We start from the raw sequence: 21474 nt of genomic DNA on the forward strand, positions 1-21474 counted from the left end.
AGGTTTTTTTTCGCGGAGCGGCCAGCGGTGGCGCACATCATGATCATGATGCCGCCCAGATACAAGCAGAATATCGTTCAGAATCATTACAGTTCGTGTCTCGTGAGTCCGTCAGAGAATGCTCCGGGCTCCACCCCCACCCACAGACCCCCTCACCCCCCCAAACATTTTTTAACGGATTTGCATGAATCACACAGGTGCCTTATTTGGAATAAAAACGGCGATTTTCGCCGAAAAGCTACACTTTTGCATGTCTGAAATTAAGATTAATTTGTATTATTGCTCTTGTATTGCTATTGGAGACACTGGGGAGGCACTGGGGAGAAACTGGGGGGGGACACTGAGGAGGCACTGAGGAGGCACTGGGGAGGCACTGGGGAGGCACTGGGGAGGCACTGGGGAGAAACTGGGGGGACACTGAGGAGGCACTGGGGGACACTGGGGTGGCACTGGGGGAGGCACTGGACATTTCATATCACACACACACCATGATTCACTAGCCCCCTTTTTTTTTTTTGCAGCTAAGCATGGCGCGGCGCCATGCCAATAACATGGTGCAGGAAACCCTGGGGGTAGGGTAGGTACCTCAGACAAGGTCTCTCAGACCTCGGCCTAATCCATCTACACATGAGACTAGGTCTACCCCCATTGTGCCAAACTCAGGCTCTCCTGAGAGATCCTCGGTCACAACCTCGTTGTTGTGTTTGGAGGTATAAACAGTTGGGTAAAATATAAAAAAAACACTAGACATTAGGGATGTCCCGACCGACCGACCCCCACACACACACACACACACACACACACACACACACACACACACACACACACACACACACACACACACACACACACACACACACACACACACACACACACACACACACAATATGCTTATTATATTTTAATAATCTTCTCTTTATTTTAACCAACCAAGGCATCCCTTTGCACTACATTTTACTAGGGCCTTATACAGTACCTTTCTAAAAGACAGAGGGAACTGTTAATTGTGTACCGTCACTTTAAATGCGTAATGTATACATCATCGTACGGCGGTGTATTGTAACTACGCTTCCTCCCCGCAAATATATATCATATGCAGGGAAGAAGCGTCAGTGAATCCTCGCTATGAATCTGGCCGCGCCAGGCTAGCAGCTGACGGCTCCCGTGTTGTTTCGACTCGGTGCAGACATGATGCAAAGGTATCACATTTGGGTTTAATACAATGAATGCATTATTGACAGATGCCTATGCATTGTCGAAATGTTCCCTTTCGTGCATGTAGCCTACTTATTAAGTTAACAACTGTGCTACTTGTCCAGTCTAACTTCGAAGAGAGGGGGAGAAAGAAAAACATCAAAATATAGTCTACTTGGCAGCCCTTGTGCATGTTAGTCGCAAACTACAGCAAGCCGCCTTTGTTTTAAATTGTCTCCCATTCGCACGTCAGCAAAGCCGTTCACACCTACGGCTGGGGCACTGTTTTTTTGGCAAATCTAAGCTAGCAAATATAAGACTTCCGGTGGACGATCTCTTCAAAATAAGAGTACCCTCTAGAGTATTGAAAAAAAGATTAATTTGCACATTAAAAGTATAAATTAAGCATTTAAACGATGCTATAGGACACACATTATGTTTCTGTGTAAAAAATAAGTAATAAGTAATGTTTCTGTGTAAAGATGAGTAATTAAAAAGTTATCTAAATGGATAAATGCTATTCACTGGAGTGCATGGACTTTATAAAGTGGACGCTGGACAAAAATCCCTGCTATTTATCGACTAGTGTGACATATGCACATGTCCGGGGAGACCTCCTCTACAACACCACACTGTCTGCTAAGCAGCAGAGGTGTAAAACAAAAATTGGCACGCCATTCAGCGAGGTCAGAGGTAAAAAAAAATATCCCATTTCTAGACTAAAGTGGACGCTGGACAAAAATCCCTGCTATTTATCGACTAGTGTGACATATGCACATGTCCGGGGAGACCTCCTCTACAACACCACACGGTCCACTAAGCAGCAGAGGTGTAACAAAAATTATGTCATGGTCAGGTAAAAAGATATCCCATTTCCAGACCAAAATGAACTAAAGTGGACGCTGGACAAAAATCCCTGCTATGTATCGACTAGTGTGACAATAGTTTAGTAGGGCATACAAGTATCGGTATCGGGACATGCCTACTTGACATGAATCCTAATTCAGCTGCACACATGTCCCTAGTGCCCAGATGGATGTGGTGCCCACCTCTCCAAGTGCCCAGTTATCTCCACCCCAAGGTGTCCACTCATCTAGGTTCCCACATCCCTAGTAGCCTGATATGGCCAGACTAATACCACTGCGTAGAAAACATTAGTCTGGGATCTCTGTTTGGAACCTGCGTTTCCAAGCGAACAGATTAACAAAATAAATGCTAATAAACCTGCTCCATATTTGCACACTGTGCCCTGATTGACAGTTCGGAGGGAACTGAGCAGTTCCAGACCAAATCTGCCGAGGGCAATTTTCTTTTTTTTCTGCAATGGCAATTTGTCTGGTTTGCCAGGCTACCTAGTGCCCAGGTGTTTTTTGTGCCCAGTTGTACCTAGTGCCCAGATGTTTGTGCCCAGTTGTACCTTGTGCCCAGATGTTTGTGCCTAGTTGTACCTAGTGCCCAGGTGTTTTTGTGCCCAGTTGTACCTTGTGCCCAGATGTTTGTGCCCAGTTGTACCTAGTGCCCAGGTGTTTTTTGTGCCCAGTTGTACCTAGTGCCCAGATGTTTGTGCCCAGTTGTACCTAGTGCCCAGATGTTTGTGCCCAGTTGTACCTAGTGCCCAGATGTTTTTTGTGCCCAGTCGTACATAGTGCTCAGATAGTTTTGGTGCCCACCTGTCCTGTTAGCGTGCAGAATGCCTGCTTTCCCAGCTACAGGCAAAAAAAGCCTGATTTATGCTACTTCGTGCCCAGAATAGCAGACCTACAAGCTCACATCGGTCACATTCTGAGCTTGTACTTCGCCTATTCTCAGGGTGCAACACTGAAGTGACGAGGGAAAAATGAACATTTTGGAGTTTGCTGGTTTCTGCCCGACAACAGATCCCAATTACAATTAATCCAGTCTTACCTTCACCATCCAGTTTGGCTTTCACTAGCCTGCATATCATCAAGTTATTCAACAATCAGCTTTTTCATTGAGCAATAGAAATTTGGTATACCATCATCAATAGAATTATTTTTATCACACACACACACACACACACACACACACACACACACACACACACACACACACACACACACACACACACACACACACACACACACACACACACACACACACACACACACACACACACACACACACACACACACACACACACACACACACAGTTGAATAGATTAGCCAACAGTGCCATCATTGACATCTGGTCAACTTTTGTGAAACACCCACAAAATAACAGATGATCTCAAATCATTGGGATTTTGTATCAAGTGTGACAGGCCTATCTATGCATGTGACTAAGAGACAAACCTTCCAGCGTGAGCTTGGCAGAGTATCTGGCATCTTCTACCACAACAGTGTATTCCGCCACGTCGTCAGGCTGGCAGTTGTTGACGGTCAGACTCAGGTTCTTCCCGTCCTTCTGCATCTCCACCTTGTCAGAGGGAGCGAGCTCGTCGTCGTTCTTGTACCACTTGTAGTTGGGAGTGTCCTCGTACAGCTCCGCCTTGAAGGTGGCCTTGTTCTTGGGTTTCACATGCAGGTCTCTCAATGGCTTCACAAGCCAGTCTTTGACGATTTCTGAAGAAAGAAATAAACATTTAGTTAAGTGTCTTTGTTTCACAATGGAAGTAGAATACGCTCAAAGTCACGGCCAAGAAAAAAAAAGTGAATAACGCACAAAGTAGAAATGGTCGGAAATCTTGGTAAACTGAGCGTAAATACGCACATAGACAGGCTGGGTGCTGGGCTAAAGAAACACATAGACAGGCTGGGTGCTGGGCTAAAGAAACACATAGACAGGCTGGGTGCTGGGCTAAAGAAACAGAATTCTCAATAAAGAACGTCTATCTTGTACATGTGGTGTGTGAGCTCCATCCATTATCAGACAAATAAATCCTCTCAAATCTCTGATCGACAGATCTTAATTTAATGTAAGCACTTTTGTCAATTACGGCTGCCTTCCCTGTCAACAAAATTCCATCCTACACCTGTGGTGTAATCAACTTTAGATTTAGAACTCCAGTGACTTCCATTATTCCTGCGATTTCATCTTTTGGACGCCGCCATGATCCATATGGAGAAAATTCCATAACTTCAGTGGTAAATTAAATCCGTGCTACGTTTAAGTCAGAATAGCAGGGGGAAATCAAATGGAGCACAACAGACTTAGTTGCACACTGGTGTTTGTTGCGTGCAGTAAGCAGATATACAAGCTCACAGCGCGAAGCATTCGTGACACGCTGTGAGCTTTCAGATCTGCTATTTACTGTCTGCGCAGCAGTGTGCAAGACACCGGCACGCCAACACTCCAGTGTCGCCGATATTTTAGAGCACTTTGTGTATGCTGACAAGCTTTATGGAGATGCTTTTCCTTTCCAGTTCAATTTGGCACCTGCCCACAGTGCCAAAACTACTAGTAATCGGTGTACTGACCATGTATGCCTGTACTTAACGATCGCCTCGGGGGTGTTTTGGCTACATTTGCGCAACTTCTCTTCTTTGCATTAACTTTGTATGTAATCGTGCCGCTCTAACCATTCAAGTCTGAACGCACCTTAAGGGTGTACCGAGTCCGACCCGCTTCTCGGAGGGGAGTGTCCATCTCACACAGGGTGATGTTACCTGGCTTGGTGTCTCGGAGTCCCCTCCAGTAGACGTTCCTCTTGTGGCTGTTGCAGTGACACGCCTCGGTGACCGTCCACATTTCACACTGGAAACACAGACAAGTGTTCATTTTGACAGCAACGTTTGATTTTGTCATTTGAATAAAATTTAATTTAGTTTTAGCCATATTTTAGTCCTCTGAAAAGTTTTGTTCTACTAAATCTAGTTTATACATTTATAAAAATATATTTTGGCGGGCCTTGATGCCGTCGTAATGCCCGGTTACACATATTTGTACTCTCTTGGAACCCCCTCAAGGTACCCAGAGAGTCCCTGGACCCCACTAGATATGTGTTTGGTTAAATTACACACACACTCTGTATCATAGTTATTGGTATCGTTTAGAGATGTCCCGATACCGTATGGGTATCGGAAAAGTATCGGTATCGGCCATTATTTATTTGTCATTTCGGTATCGGCAAATATGCCAATCTAACCATCGATCCGACACAGGGGTAAGGGGTTGACACTATGGCAAGTAAATAAAATGTTGGGGCATGCAGAGTTTGCTCTCGAGTTGCCCAAACTGCAAGTGCACATTTGAGTGAGGAGTCTGCTATAAACACAACACAAGATATATATCTAGATACATGTAGTTGTAAACACAACACGAGATCACAACACTGGTATCGGCTAACACAGAAATTGTGTTATCGGGATCGGATCGGATTTTCCACCCACCTGTGAAGCTGGCTTGTCACAGATATAACAGTAGCACTGCTCACATACGAGGACATTGCTGTTGATGGGAACCTTTTTCTCGTTGGTAGGCCTGAGGAGGACACAATGGTTAAGGAGGGAACAGTTACACGGGTGAGGAGGAGCCAAAGATCCTCCGTCACTCCCTGGATCCCTGGTACTGTATTCTTTCTGTATTACCTTGGGCAGCGATATTTAGGGCTGTCAAGATTACAAATGTAAGTTGACGAACATTTAATTGTTAAATAAATAATTGAGATTAACGATTTAACCGATTACATGCCACCATGTGATGGCTAGACTCGGTGGTGTCGCCAGAATCATGAAGAAAACTACAAAACTTTGACAGCTGTGAACTCTTTCGTTGAACCGGAAGTGTTTGTGTGATGAGTCATAGCTTCAGACTGTGCCATCTTCTCTCAGTGTAAACAATGATTTTGTACTCGTGAGGTTGGATTTAAGTCTTATTAAGCTCTAAACATCGTCCATTGGCTCAATCTGAGCCCTATAAATGCTTTGATTGCGTGCGTGTGCGAGCAGCTAACGAATGGTAAAAAAAATACTATTAATTGTGGATTAAAGCACGAATCCCAAGAAATTGCGGGTCTGGCAAATATTGTAAATACAATTTGTTTGGTTTTTAGGCTTCATAATTACAAATCGCATAGGGCAGAAATGAAAAATAAAATAGCTGATCTTCAAGCTCATCACAGAGTCATCACCATTTCTGCTATTTTTGGAAAATGTATTTTCTAACTTTTATGATGATTATGGACTTGTGCAAAATAATTATGATGATCTAAAATAATTGCAGATTATGTAATAATTGTGACAGGATTAGCCCAGTCGACCAGGGTTGACTCTACGCACTGGAAGCATGAGGCAGCACTTCAATAATTAATACTAATACTCACTGGAAGGGGTAAACAGGACAGTCGTAGCGAGCATGGGGCAGTACATTTGCACGCTGGGAGAAGGTTATGATCAGGTCTTCATCCACTACCTTTGGAGCCTGCTCAGGGGCTAAACACAGTCACACAGTCATTTTAATGTCTTCTACACATTTTTCTCCCCCAATTTAGTAGTTATATCAATAATCAATAAGTTCTATGCACATTGGAAATAACTCTTCCTACTTCCAGGCAAGGAAGCTTTGACACTTTCATGGACACTTTCATGGGAGCCAAACTCACACCGGAAGTTCAATGAATACATGGCAGTGAATGGAGCCGGCTGGACCAGCCTTACTAGAGTATATATTAATAGAGGCGTCACCGGATTTCTCCTCCCATCCACTTGCATTAAGTTGCTCAAAAGCGCATGAGGCGATTTCACTCCTCCTTCCGGGTAGGAACAGAGTGCATTCTGGGATTGATTGGGCCAAACACATGAACGCGCTGGCCGTTGACTATCATTGAACGTGCTCAGCGTTCACGTGTCATCACGAACGTGCACAATGATAGTCAACGGACCAGCGCGTTCATGTGTTTGGCCCAGCGCTGCAATACCAAATGCGGCCACTATGTCCATTTCGCCTCAGGGTTTCCTCCGGATGCAGTCTCTATTAAAGGACCACTTCACCACTTTTCAACCTTTCTTCATATAATAGGTTCTCACTAATAATCATGATAAAATGGCACCATTTTTTTCTACTCAGTCTGTGTCTCATAGGAGGGCTGTGGGCAGTTCAGAAACCAGTCCACCAGTGACATCATCGTTAGGCAGATTCTTTTTAAACAATATTTCTTTTACAAAAATGTTTAGATTTGTATTTCCGTGAGAACAATGGCTTCCATTTTCGCATTGCAACTTTTCAGATATAGAAAGCCTGCAGTTTCTATTAGCTTTGATTCCCCATCAATTATGTCACTGGTGGACGGGTTTCTGAACTGCCCACAGCCCTCCATGAGACACGGACAGAGTAGAAAAAAAGGGTGCCATTTTATCATGATTATTAGTGAGGACCTAGTATATAAAGATAGGTTGAAAAGTGATGAAGTGGTCCTTTAATATATACTCTGAGGGACCAGCTCATAACAAATATTATTTCTGAACAATCGAGACCTTTGTCATATAATCAGTTCAGGAATATAAAAGAAGACATATCACAGGTTGTTTTCTAATCACTTGCTTTTCAATGTGCACAGAGTGCACAGTATATCATTTTAACTGAGGATCTAAACAGAAGCAGTTATCGTTCTGGCTCCAAGGTATCGTGAGATTTACTGCCAGAAAGGAAACGGTGGGAAGTCTCGCGATACTTGGTACGTTCAGAAAGGTACTTTGTGCTCTTCAGATACCATACCTCTATAAACATTACAGTGTACACATCGAAAAGCAACACAGCAGACAATGTGTTACAATAAAAACTGGTTTAAAAAAAAAAACTATAGGCGACCGGGCCTTTGCAGTCCGTGCACACTTACTGTGGAATGCCCTGCCCCTGGAAATCAGGATTGCCGACTCGGTTCCTCGTTTTAAATCACTCCTGAAGACCCATTTTTATAAAGCTACTTTTATCGTTGTGAATGTTACGTATTTTCTTATGTATTTTTCACTTTGTTTTGCTATTATTATTGTGTTCTTTATTGTGTTCCCTTTGTTGTTAAGCACTTTGTGACCTTGCTCTTGAAAGGTGCTATATAAATAAAGCTTTATTATTATTATTATTGTCTCCACCAGGCCGAAGGCATGGGGAGAGAGTATGTTTTGCACTCAGTCCGTGTGTGTGTGTGTCCGTGTGTGTGTGTGTGTGTGTCCTTCCGTCCGTCTGTTACCAGCTAATCTCCAGCACCGTTAACCCGGTCGATGCCAAACTTTGCACACACACTCCCTGGATGCCAACGATGAACCGCTGCCCTAGCCTGGCTAATAAGCCAGACCGAATCAGCCGTTGGCAAAAAAAAATTGCCTGCCGGCGGATTACGGTCTGGAGAGGCTCAATTGTACGCCCATTTCCTACACCAGAGAACTGGTGTGGCCAATCGGGACACGGTATGCAATATGGGCGGGCTTTGGTACAGTGACGTTCAATGCTTGAGACCTTTGACTGACAGTAGCTCTGACCAATTGGGTCAAAGACAAAATTTTGAGCCCGCCCCCCGGGAAACAAGATCCATACACAGCATCTCCAGACTCAAATACCACACGACAGTGTGATTTGAGTCTGGCTTATTAGCCAGGCTACCTCTGCCCCGCATTTTCCAGAACGGCCTGTTATAGCGCCACCATGAGGCAGCTTTTCAAATTTTTTACCTAAAACTGCACCGATCTGCGTGAAACGTTGCATGCACACTCCCTAGAGGCCAAGGACAAACCTTTGACCTGCATTTTCCGCATCTGCCTTTTATAGCGCCACCAGGAGGCCGACTTTTGTAAAACACATTTTTTGATATTACTCCTCCAGATTCTGTCCAAAAATCTCACAAATCGTTACACAGTATCTCTATGGTCATGTGCTCAAGTCGGATCTGTCCGATATTTCATATTCCATCCTGATTGGCTATAATTGGCTTTCACAGTTTGCAAGATTGCCCCGTTTTGAACAAAAGCCTTAAATCATGAACGCAGCATGCAATTTACGTGAAATCTTTCACACATTTTCTTACTAGGCTGAGGAATATATCCCACCCTTTTCACATTGGACTTCATATAGCGTCACCAACAAGGTTGATTTTTGCAACACAAAAACACATTTTGGAACAAAATGCCTCAAATCATCCAATTGCATCAAAGGCAAACATGTTTATATTACTCCTAAACATTTTGTCAAACATCTCACACAGTCCTATCCTCCTGGTGGAGACCTGTGCCCAGAAGGGCACTTTTTCTAGTTTATTATTATATCTTCTGTTGTTTTCCAGAAACGATTACTTTACAAAAGGTCTCAGTCATTCAGAAATAGTGTTTGATCATGAGCTGAGTCACTGAGCTCTCATTTCCTTCTCAAAGCTTCCTTGCTTCCAGGCCTCTTCCGACTTCCTGTACAGGTGTTACCAATGATACTACCAATGATACTACTTCCTGTACAGGTGTTACCAATGATACTACTTCCTGTACAGGTGTTACCAATGATACTAATGAAGGCTCTGTTCCATTCTGGTGAAACAGAGTCAGGGTGCTGCTATTGTGGATGTTGGCTCACTGTATGGCCCCTGTATGTACAGTATCACTGTATGGCCCCATACGGGTGTGTAACTCTGAGTGTACAAATGGAACCAAATGGATCCAGTTGTACTCTCAGGTCCTTGCGATTCTTGCGAAGCAATCATTTGCCACTGAAATCGCCTTTTGACGACTCCCATCCAAAGGCCCCGGGCACGGAGATCGCCACTGGACGCCTATTTTAATATCAATTGATTACCGTGATCAAATGTCCTGTATGCGCTCATAACACTCCGGTTCCGGTAAAAAATAAAAAATAAAAGAAAACGGAAATTAAAATTCCGATGGCTTATGCTGTCTATGAAGACACAGATTTTTGATAAGAAATATTTCGGATTCTTCTTTTTGGCTCAAAACAAGCTAGATTTGCGGCTCATTTCTCTAAACAATATGATCCTCGCTTACAGAAAGTATGTTTTGGGTGAATTAAATTACACTTTTGCATACAGGATTTTTACTTCCTGACTCGCAGTTTCCGGACAAATCGGCTTTCAATCTAAGAGTCTCGCCATATTAAATACAAGGACGGCGCTCTGAGCCAACCACCAGAAGGTGCTGTGGCGCCTAATTAGATCATTTGTATCATCGGTAACACCTGTGAAGGAAGTTGGAAGAGGGCCGAAAGTCAGATGAAGAGTCATTTCCAAAATGATGTAGGTGCATAGAGCCCCCCAACACAAACAGATCTTTCTATGTTTAAATAAATCAATCAATTAATAATCACAGGGCTACCATTTTGTTTCTCCACCTCCATGTCCACGATGACGATGGACTCGTCACATTCCGAGTCACTGTTGATGACGATCAGCTCTGGTTGCTGAACCCGCAGCAGCCGCTCTGGTGCCAGCGGATTGTTCTGCGCTGGTGGAAGCATGAGCTTTGGTGACAGAGGTGTCTCGGGCTTTGGTGGGTGACAGAATAAAACACACGTCAAAGTAAATATTACAGCCACACAACTATTTTAAAGTCTCCAATCCACTGACTGGTTATGTCACATTACTGCTTCCCTGGGTGGTTATTATGTCACATACACAGTGTTGTGTCATCAAGGTGTCAATATAGCTGGGGGTGGAGCATGGGGGAAAGCTCAAAGTTCTCCCAACCGGAATAAACAGTGGGGTGTTGCATTTTCAAACGCAGGTGCTTTAAATGTATACTAATTTAAAAGTAGGCGTCATGGCTTGCCAGATTTTAGATGACCCATTTAGGTTTTAGAACCTTTTCATATCAACTAATCCAAATTAATATGTATTTGGCGAGGAGGGACCCCCATCTAATCGGACACGCCCAGCTTGTAGATGTAATTTTACAATGTATAGGGACTGTGGCAACATTATCGTCTACTCTACAGGGGTCTTCAACGTTTGGTTGTAGACCCCTGGTGGTTGTTACAATTGATGCCCTCAATTATTGACATGACAAAGTTGAGTTTCTAAAAATGTAGAAGACAGTCGTAGAATAGAGTCCTCTTTGTTTTGATTACCGGTATGTAATGGTGGAATTTCATTTTAGGTTTTAATTTGGTTGCCAAGTATGAATGTTTTGACCCCAAGAAGAGTATCCTTCACTGCAAACTGCAGAAGCCAGAAAGTGCCAGAGATGTAATGGGGATCCTTTAAATGAACTACAACATGCATTTAAAACTGTTTATTTCTAATGGTTTGAGACTATTTCGGTCTGGCTTTAAAGCTGCAGTAACACAATGCCCTGATGTGGTGGGGGCGCTGTGTATGCAAATTACTTTCTCCACCACACCCTCCTGCCAGCTACTCCCCTACCACATCTTTGACTCATCTTTGACCTCCCCCCTCCCAGTCTCCAAAGAATGCAGATTTGGAACTGAAGAGGGGGAGGGATACTTATGCCTTCATTAGAGCTATGGAACGGTTCTCTTCCTACACTCGCATAAATGTAGACCAGCCTCTCGTCTGTAGCGTAAATACATGGGGCTAGAAGCAAAGAGTGGCAGAGCCTTAATGCAACGGCAGCAAAGGACATTAGGGCTATGGACCAGAGCTAGGAGATACTGTACCTACCGTATGACATCACGAGTAGCACCAAATCTGTACATTAAAAAAAAAATCACACCTGTGTGAACTGAGTGGTGCAACTCCGTGTGGGGGTCCCTTGTGGGTCCCCGGAACTTCCAGACCAACAGGACATATGGGGTTTCTACCCGACAGAGACAATATGGGCTATGTGTAGGTCAGCCTTGGGTCTGCTGCTGCTTGCATTGTGTAAATAAATCAAAGTCCTTTAGAACGTTGTATCGTTATTGGAACATTTTGACCAAAGCTAAATTATATATTGTAAAGGTCATGTCAGGCCAAGTCCTAAATCATAGCCAGAGTTGTCTCTGTGCAATGTGCCGAGATCTCAATTAAACAATTGGAAAACATCAGCCAATTCAATTGGACCACTTGGGTGTTACCCATGATACTAATGAAGGCTCCGTTCCAATCCATTCTGGTCAAACAGAGTCAGATATTGTGCATGTTGGGCTCACTGTGTCAATGTGAGGTCCAGGAACCCCCAGGGTTAAGGGAGTTCCAATTGGATCCTTAAGGTAGGGTGTGTTAAGGCTCATTCATAGTCTGGATTTTCGGTGGTGAGGTGACCACCGGAGCTGAAATAACGTTGAGCGGTGGCGAGTAAAAACCGCCATGGGGGCGGTGGCGGTGGTTTGCTCTTCACCACGGCTTGTGACGTCATGTTGTAGTTCGGTGGTCACCTCACCACCGAAAATCCAGACTATATGAGCCTTAACTCAGTCTGATTGTACTGTAAAGTTCAGCAAAACACTAGGCAGGATGACCGATTACAGTTCCAGGTTTGGGTGGTTCATTAGACTCTAATGATTAGAGCATTAGAGTACACAGGAGGAGGTGTTGACTGGAATGAATGAATGAGTCTGTGTGCGCGCGCTCAGGGCTGCTCTGGAGTCTGGACTGCATGTGGCTACACTGTGCTGTACTGCACTGCCATCTGTTGGCCACACCGTATGTGTAATGAGTTCTAATGCAGTAGCCTACGAGAATATAATTCACACACACACACACACACACACACACACACACACACACACACACACACACACACACACACACACACACACACACACACACACACACACACACACACACACACACACACACACACACACACACACACACACACACACACACACACACACACACACACACACACACACACACACACACACACACACACACACACACACACACACACACACACACACACACACACACACACAAAACCTACAACCTTGTAACCAAGCTGCTTTGCTGTGTTCATCTTGAATTAACCAGAATATCCACACATCGGCCTTGTCCGATTAGATGGGGGTCCCCCCCCCCTGGGACCCCCACACAGAGTTGCACCACTTACTTCACACGGGTGTGATTTTTTTATAATGGGATGAATCTAGAGTTGAAATACCCTCCATTGACTCCCCATTCATCCAAATTGCTTTTGTGATCTGCTTGTATTAAACAACGTTAAACTCACCAACATTGCAGCTCAGGCCAAGCTTGAATTATCATTTTTCAATCTGTCGAGCTTTTGTTTCATAAAAATCCACCGTAGACATGTTATGAGCTACTTTCTGTCAGGAAATTCTCTGCAGAATCATTTTTTTTCTAAGTCTTTGAGTTTGGAAGCACTCGTCGAAGTAACCACCTGTACCACGGCCCCACATACCACCTGTTTCGCATTTGCACATAATGCAGGAGGCAGCAGTGCGACCCATTAATAAAAACGAGTGCTTCCAAACTCCAACACTTAATCACCTGCAGAGAATTTCTTGACAGAAAGTAGCTCATAACATGTCTACGGTGACTTCATGAAACAAAAGCATGGTAGATTGAAAGAGAATAATTCAAGCTTGGCCTAGAGCTGCAATGTTAGTGAGTTTAACGTTGTTTAATACAAGCAGATCACAAAAGCAAATTGGATGAATGGGGAGTCAATGGAGGGTAGCCTATTGCAACTCTCGTGGCAGCGGTGGCCGAACGGATTGCGGAGCGGTCTTGATACCGGAAGGTCGCCAGTTCGAATCAGCGGTCCGACACGTTACAATTACCACCGCTGAAGTGCCCTTGAACAAGGCATTGAACCACTAAGATGAAATGTGTTCTATGAGCAGGGCCTGGCTGGAAACAAGTTCTTGAGCTTAGCCCAGATACCCTGGGTAAATATAGTAATCATTTCATTTCATTTCATGCATCCCATTGTAAAAATAAATCTAGAGTTGCAAATTGCGGCTAGGGGTCCCTCCTCACCAAATACATATTAATTTGGGGGTTGTTGATATGAAAAGGTAGAACCAATGAGACTACAGCAGCTGTCTAAACAGGTCATCTAAAAACATGTAGGCCTTATAGGCCTAGATTTGATATGCCTATAAGATACCGCATCAAGTAAACAATTAACTGTAAGTTCACAGTTAGCAGATCAGCATAGCCTACTATAATATAAGGGTGTGTGCAAATTCATCGGAAATGTGTAGCCTAATCCATGTATGAGACAAAATTAAGCCACTTGTGGCTTTGAGGCAATTAGCTGTGGCAATGCATTAACAGCGACGTAAATAACAAAATTAAACAAACCAGGCAGCAATGTAGCCTACATCAAATGTCATCAGCTGATGTTAAGGAATCAAACACAATGTTGTACAAACTATTAAAGGCTTAGGCTAGCTCATGGTCCATAGCCTATAAAGGTAGCAAGCAGTATGGACCAGAGCTATCTTTAAGGATAATGACTTTTTCTTAAAAGTCTTTAAGAGCTAGGCTTAGCTATAGTACTAGCCCTGAAACATGACTGTCATGATGGTCAGTTCGAGCGTCATGTGAACCATGGCTACTATAGTACAGAATGACGTCTGTAAACACAGATACTCTCCAAGTAAACGAACGTAATCGAACAAGTTTATGTAAACATGATTAAAACACCGTGTTCAGCAACTGAACAACACAGCATTACACAATACTGCACAATTAAAGCTCGTCGCATGTTGTTAAACAACGATACTAACAGAATAAACAGTAATCCACAACTTTGTGACTTTTGTCAAACAGTTTAGGAGAACAGCCAGATAAAGATGAAACAATATAAAAGTTAATTCACTCACGTCGGTGAAAGAAGTATGTTGACATGGGAGAAAAGCAGAAAAGCCACACAGGTGTATGCGATCACTGCGATGGGTGAAACGGTAACAGGTACGCTCGCCCCTTTTCCAACCTCGCCCCCGCGAAAAGTGAAGAACGGTCGCTAATAATCTCGCCCCAAAGCATGGATATCTCGCCCCATGTTTATTTCATGTTTATTTTACCTTATTTCTCATATTAGAACATTTAGAAACAACATTTAGTTGTTGGTCAAATGATGCATGGATAATGAATGGCTGATGGCTCAACCCCCTCCATTGTTCTGGAAATTCCATTCTGGAGAACATTTAGAACCAGTTGGTTGTTGTTGTTGGTCAAATGAAAATGATGCATGGATAATGAATGGCTCACCCCCTTCCATTGTTCTGGAAATTCCATTCTGGAAAGGTGTTCCATTTGTTCCAGGTACTCCATTGTTACTGAAATTAGTTGTTGTACTATTCTGCTATGTCTGCCTAAAAGTACAGTAGCCTACTTGTTAGAGTTAAAGATTTAGCTGGGGACCTGGGCCTGTTACAGTAGGAAAGTCTGTGAAATATTTAGGGCGGCTGTGGCTCAGGAGGTAGAGCAGGTCGTCCAATGATCCATGGGTCGGCGGTTCGAATCCCGGCTCCTCCTGTCTACATGTCGAAGTGTCCTTGGGCAAGACACTGAACCCCAAATTGCTCCCGATGTGCTAGTTGGTACCTTGCATGGCTTCCGCCGCAATCGGTGTATGAATGTGTGTGTGAATGGGTGAATGTAATGCACAATCTATGTAAAGCGCCTTGGATAAAGGCGCTATATAAATGCACCATTTACCATTTACCATTTACAGACTTTCATACTAGGCTGAGGAATATATATATAGCCTATATATATATATATATATATATACCTCGAAAATACAACGGTTTTACGGGGCAACTTGTCCGGACTTTCGCCCCGATACCAACTCGCCCCGCGAAATGTGTTAATGTACTTAACAGTTGTATTTCCCTCCCTCTCTGAAATCTGTAATTATCTTGTATACAGATTTATTTGATTGTATAGTAGTCAATCTCTATAGCCTACTCTGTAAAATTAAGAAAGAATAACATGAGTCAGAGACGGTGACTGCTTAATTAAGTTAATTTAGGACATTCTAGCAGTTAATTTCGTTTTATTAAACACATTTCTTCCATGTAGCCCAAGATTTGTAATGGCATCAGCAAGCTATTATGCCCGTTGATATACAGAGTGAACTTAACAATGATAAATTAATATGATAATACCTTTTATATATAATCACCAACATGAATTATGTTTGTTATTTACATGGTAGAGTAGTGGGGTGAGATGGAAAAGGGGCGACCGTACCTGTTACCCAATCGCACACGTTTGTTATTAGATGTAGATGATTCACTCTACCAGTAGATGGAGCCGTTGATCTACTGCTCCCAGAAGGGAATGAACACATACCATATGACATTCACAAAAATAAATAACACTTTCCTACTTCACTACTGTCTGTCTCTCTCTATAAAGACTATATTAAAGGCTTTCATTTATGATCTACCTATATAAAGTAAACCGTTAAAATAAATTTAAAATTAATATTTTAAAAGTAGGCCTACATGATGATTGATTGATTGATTGATTGATTGATTGATGAATTTATTAACAGATTGGAGAATTACAGTACATTTCAAGCACAACTCAAAACAAAACTGTTAACTATGTGGACGACACCATAACGCATTACACTTGTTTACAATAGGGCCCACCATGTCCAATTCATCATAACAATTAGAGACGTACAAATATACTCTATATAGCAAAAAAAAACAGGAAATCATCATAGCGGAGGGGACAAAAAGGAAAGAAACAAACATGCATCCAGTGAGGGGGAAAGGGGGTGGGGGGGATTCAGGTTTTACAGGGGCCAGTTTTGAATTGCGGCTGTCCGTAGGTGCCCTTTGAGAGCGGTTTTGAAGGAGTCAAGGGATTCGCAAGTCTTAATGATGGCGTTCCACATTTTGGTGGCATAGGAGTGAAAATAATGTAGTCCCTTGTTTGTTGTAGTTGCTCTTCCTCTGGTGTTATGGGTTTGGACTTCGTTGACATTAAGGAAGTATTTAGCCCGGTACATGGGTATCTTGGTGCTGTATCTTGCCGAATCTTGTGGACCAGACCCATTGCGAGATGCTGTACTCTGTCGTCAACCCTAAGCCCTAACCCTAATAACATAAATAATAATGAATATGTGTTTAGACAATGAGAAACATTGTGTTCTATCAAACCCACACACCTGACCTGACCTAGATCGAAATACGCAAGTTAAATTACAAATTGTGCCCAAAGTGCGTCTAAGTTGCTCTTATCAGCAATAATAATAATAATAATAATAATAATAATAATAATAATAATAATAATAATAATAATAATAATAATAATAATAATAATAATAATAATAATAATAGGTTGAATTTATATAGGCCTAGTGCCTTTCATGAACCAAAAAAAAAACAACCACAGACAAACAAACAAAGAAAACAACAAATAGGTCAATACAAAAACTGCTACGAGGATAAAACCAGAAAGGCACTAAGTGTGTGTGTGTGTGTGTGTGTGTGTGTGTGTGTGTGTGTGTGTGTGTGTGTGTGTGTGCGTGCGTGCGTGCGTGCGTGCGTGCGTGCGTGCGTGCGTGCGGTACAGCACCTGCACCACTCAGTTCAGACAAGTCTGATTTTGAAAAGGCTATAAGTTGGACTGAAATATCCACTGCTCGGTGAAAGTTGTCTCTCTTTCTTTCTTTCTTTCTTTCTTTCTTTCTTTCTTTCTTTTTCTGTTCTTTCTGCATACTAGATGGCAGATGCTGACATTTATCTCCTATTTAGACCTCTTCCATGTTCCTTGACTTCACTTAGCCTACTTCACCCTGCTTTACAGACACACAATTCAATGTATGGCAGGAGAAAACATACGTTTACATTTCCAAAGCAAGTGTCAAAATACAATAAAAACAGTTGAACATGTGGAAAGTACTCCAGTTGGAGGAGGTGCAGCATTTTGTAAACAGAGCTATGTCACATTGCACCGTTATACACATGTTATACACATGTTATACACCGTATAAAGCTTTGTTTTAATACAAATAGCATGTTTTTGCAGTCACTTTGGGGCAAATAGCATTTTTTCTCAAGACTATTTAAATAGGCTAGTAGGGCCTATACAAAAACTCAGATTTAAGATGTGTTTAAAGGTAGCTCTGTTTACATGTGCAGTAAGTATAGCTACAGATAGTACACATGCACGCACGCGTGCGCGCACACACACACACACACTCACACACAGCCCCTCTCTCTCTCTCTCTCTCTCTCTCTCTCTCTCTCTCTTCCCAAATAGGCGTTATTTATTGGCATACATCATTCGCCAAGGTAAAAGTTGAAACTGCAATCAAAACAAAAATAATGGTGCAATTGAAAGGGTGAGCTCGGAGCTGGCCTGCTGAGAACCGCCCACCGTCAGACTTGTAAACAGAAAGCAACGTGGTCTGCTGGGTCAAAAGGACAGCGATTTGGACCAAACCCTCCGCCCCTCCCCCATCGTGGTGCAGTTGAAGAGCAGAGAGTGGGAGAGAGGAGCGGATGGATGAATTGACGACATGAAGTTATCATGGATGATATGGACCCCAGCACCATTTACATCTAGTGGTGTATCTGAAAGACTGAGGGATAGGGGAACATGATAAGCTTTGTTATAAACTGACTCTGACTGATATGTTCAGAGCCCACAACGTGCAGAAAGATGCTGAGGCTATGGGCTACTGGCTATAGCCTACGGTGAGTAAACTTATAGAACACTGTTGTTTTCTCATGATGGAGGAGTCTGGGCCTCAATGCCAGATAAATGATTGATAGGCTATAATAACCAAATTAACTCATAAGGGTCCATTGGTTTAAATTTGTACGAGTGTCAGACGGTTAAGGGTCCGGTGTGTTTTGTACAGTCAGCTTAATTGGCGTGATACAATAAGGCATTTATAGGCTACAATAAGTCAGAACGATTGTAAAGCTCAAATGTGTTTTGGAATTGTGGGTCCCACCCCACAAGTGGGTGACAGGGGGCCTAATTGCCATAATAATAAACAATCGTGTTTGAGGACAAATATGCATGCATGTTTTGTGCCTATTTTAACGTTATGTTATCTTTTTTGAAATGCCAGCACTTTATTTGTATTCCTGAAAAAGTGTGCAGTTGGTATGAATATCATGTGTGTGCGTGCGCGTGTGCGTGTGTGTGTGTGTGTGTGTGTCACTCTGACCATGGCACCGCCACACCAGACATGTGTTAAGCATCCTATCTCTGTAGAAATCACTTTGCTCTGAGTCTACGCCAGGCAGGGGTGGCCATAGTGTTTGATAAAGTTAGTAAAGGGCATTGAGCTATTGTATTGAAACTTGAAACACATTATGTTAAGATGGCATGAATTTGGTAGAAACTTTTTTTTATTTTTATTTTTTACAGCTGTACTGTACAGATGGATGATGGAATGCTAGGCTTATATGTAGCCTATAGTCAAATGGTTATGGTAGGCTTAGGCTACAGTACATGTACATCAGGTGATTGGAAGCACTTTTGTCTTTTTCATGAATACATCGTGCTGCCGTCTCCTGAATTATGTGCACATTCAAAACAGTTCATGGTACGCAGGCCGCAGGGTTAGGGTTAGAGAGAGAGAGAGAGAGAGATGGAGAGAGAGAGAGAGAGAGAGAGAGAGAGAGAGAGAGAGAGAGAGAGAGAGAGAGAGAGAGAGTGATTGAAATATTTATTAACAGTTTGCAGAATTACAGTACATTTCAAGCACAACTCAATACAAAGACTGTTAACTGTGAGTGGATGACCCAATAAAGCAATAAAGCATTACACTTGTTTACAAGAGGGCCCACCTTGTTCAAGAGAGAGAGAGAGAGAGAGAGAGAGAGAGAGAGAGAGAGAGAGAGAGAGAGAGAGAGAGAGAGAGAGAGAGAGAGAGAGAGAGAGAGATGGAGATAATTAATACTACAATCTGGATTTAACTCAGTTTACAAAATAATGGGGTCCATTCATTTGCAATCATTGCAGTGGTCTGAGTGAAGCTTGTGGAGATATTTTACTAAAACACATGTTCTGCCATAACTTTTAAATGCATATAGAGCACAAACTGAGTAGCCAGCACAATACACACATGCATGCAGCACTGCCACTGTGAATGGCGCCACGGTGAGTCTGCTACCGGGAGGGCGTTTAGGTGATTAATGTCTGCGTACAGTATATGGAATATATATGACATGTATGTATGACGGATACCGGAGAACTCACCAGTTTTCAGACTCGCCGCGGTTAAGTGCACTTTAGTTTTACTTCACGCTACTGGAACGTAAGTCGGGACTTGATCACCCCGGCTGGGTCACCTGAGTGAGGGGTATGATGTCCGCGAGACCCGAAACCCCGATGACCTTGGGATACATCACTGAGGATACGTCCCAGGTGCATCCAAGCGAGGTATTCTATTTAGTGACTCATAGGAATAGACTATGTGACAACCAGGTATAGTCTGGTGACCACCGGAGAGACGGGTGTCAGCCGAAATGTAGACGGCACCCCGGGAGCAGTATGGGTTGGCGCCCCAGCCTGTATCCTCCGTGAGGAGGAAGCCCAAAAACCTTTGATTAGGCCTTTAGGAGGACCATTCGAGCCACAAGCGGAGCCTGCAGTACCACCCCAATTTTCACAATGTTTGCCTGTTTCTTATGTAATTTCACAGAGGCTACTTAACAAGTCATCAAAGTGTCACATTAAAAATGTGCAGATACTCTGCAGTTGTACTGTATGTTTGTTTGCTGTTGAGTGAGAAAACAATGTTGCACATTATGATAATCATCTGGGGAAGACCCCAAATAATTTTCCCACCCCCAGTTTGATGATAATCCTACTACAAAAATCGGCTTCAACTATGATGACACATCAAATGCAGATAGAAGCCCCTGCCAACACTTCTACTGCAATTATAACAGTTACAGCAAAATCAAGTTACCCATGCTCACCATAAGGGGGCAGCAAGAGACAAGCTATGGATGGACAACCCCACTGAGCATTATCCCATCCTTGCCCTAGAATATTTTGTGCAATTAAATGGTCAGCTAGACAATGATAACAAAAATTGAGTATGTGAATACCAATGACAGTAGGCCTACCAATTCAGGGTATTATTTACTAATGCATTACATTGTTCAATTGTACATACTTTGGTGTTTAAACTTTAGCATTCCTACTTCATCTAGTGTAAACTCTAAACAACTATCCTCTCTCTTTCTCAATTCATTGCAATTTAAATGAAGGTGGAACGAAAATACATCACTTGAATGCACCTGGGACGTATCCTCAGTGATGTATCTCAAGGTCATCATAGGGTCTCGCAAACATCATACCCTTCACTCAGGTGACTCAGCCGGGGTGATCAAGTCCCGATTTACGTCCCAGTAGCTACCCTCGATCAGACCCACTAGGGAAAGACCAGGGCGGCCACACAATCCGCTGGAACCACTCTGCCGGGACT

At 43.0% G+C, this 21474-nt stretch overlaps 1 protein-coding gene across 1 annotated transcript in view; it reads right to left on the reverse strand.

The window, feature by feature from the left end:
- LOC306916330 (uncharacterized protein) overlaps positions 1 to 14981 on the reverse strand; it is a gene marked incomplete at its 3' end in the record, with an annotated part of 35152 nt that extends 20171 nt beyond the window's left edge. The window contains exons 1-6 of the mRNA XM_079494164.1: positions 14879 to 14981; positions 10459 to 10627; positions 6477 to 6585; positions 5545 to 5635; positions 4822 to 4909; positions 3508 to 3777 (exon numbers count right to left, since the gene is read on the reverse strand). Coding sequence (XP_079350290.1) covers positions 3508 to 3777; positions 4822 to 4909; positions 5545 to 5635; positions 6477 to 6585; positions 10459 to 10600 — 700 coding nt within the window. The 5' untranslated portion in view covers positions 10601 to 10627; positions 14879 to 14981. The remainder of the gene's footprint in view (positions 1 to 3507; positions 3778 to 4821; positions 4910 to 5544; positions 5636 to 6476; positions 6586 to 10458; positions 10628 to 14878) is intronic.
- Positions 14982 to 21474: the final 6493 nt, after the last annotated feature.

The sequence above is a fragment of the Electrona antarctica genome (assembly GCF_951216825.1).
Source record: "Electrona antarctica genome assembly, chromosome: 23".
NCBI lineage: Eukaryota > Metazoa > Chordata > Actinopteri > Myctophiformes > Myctophidae > Electrona > Electrona antarctica.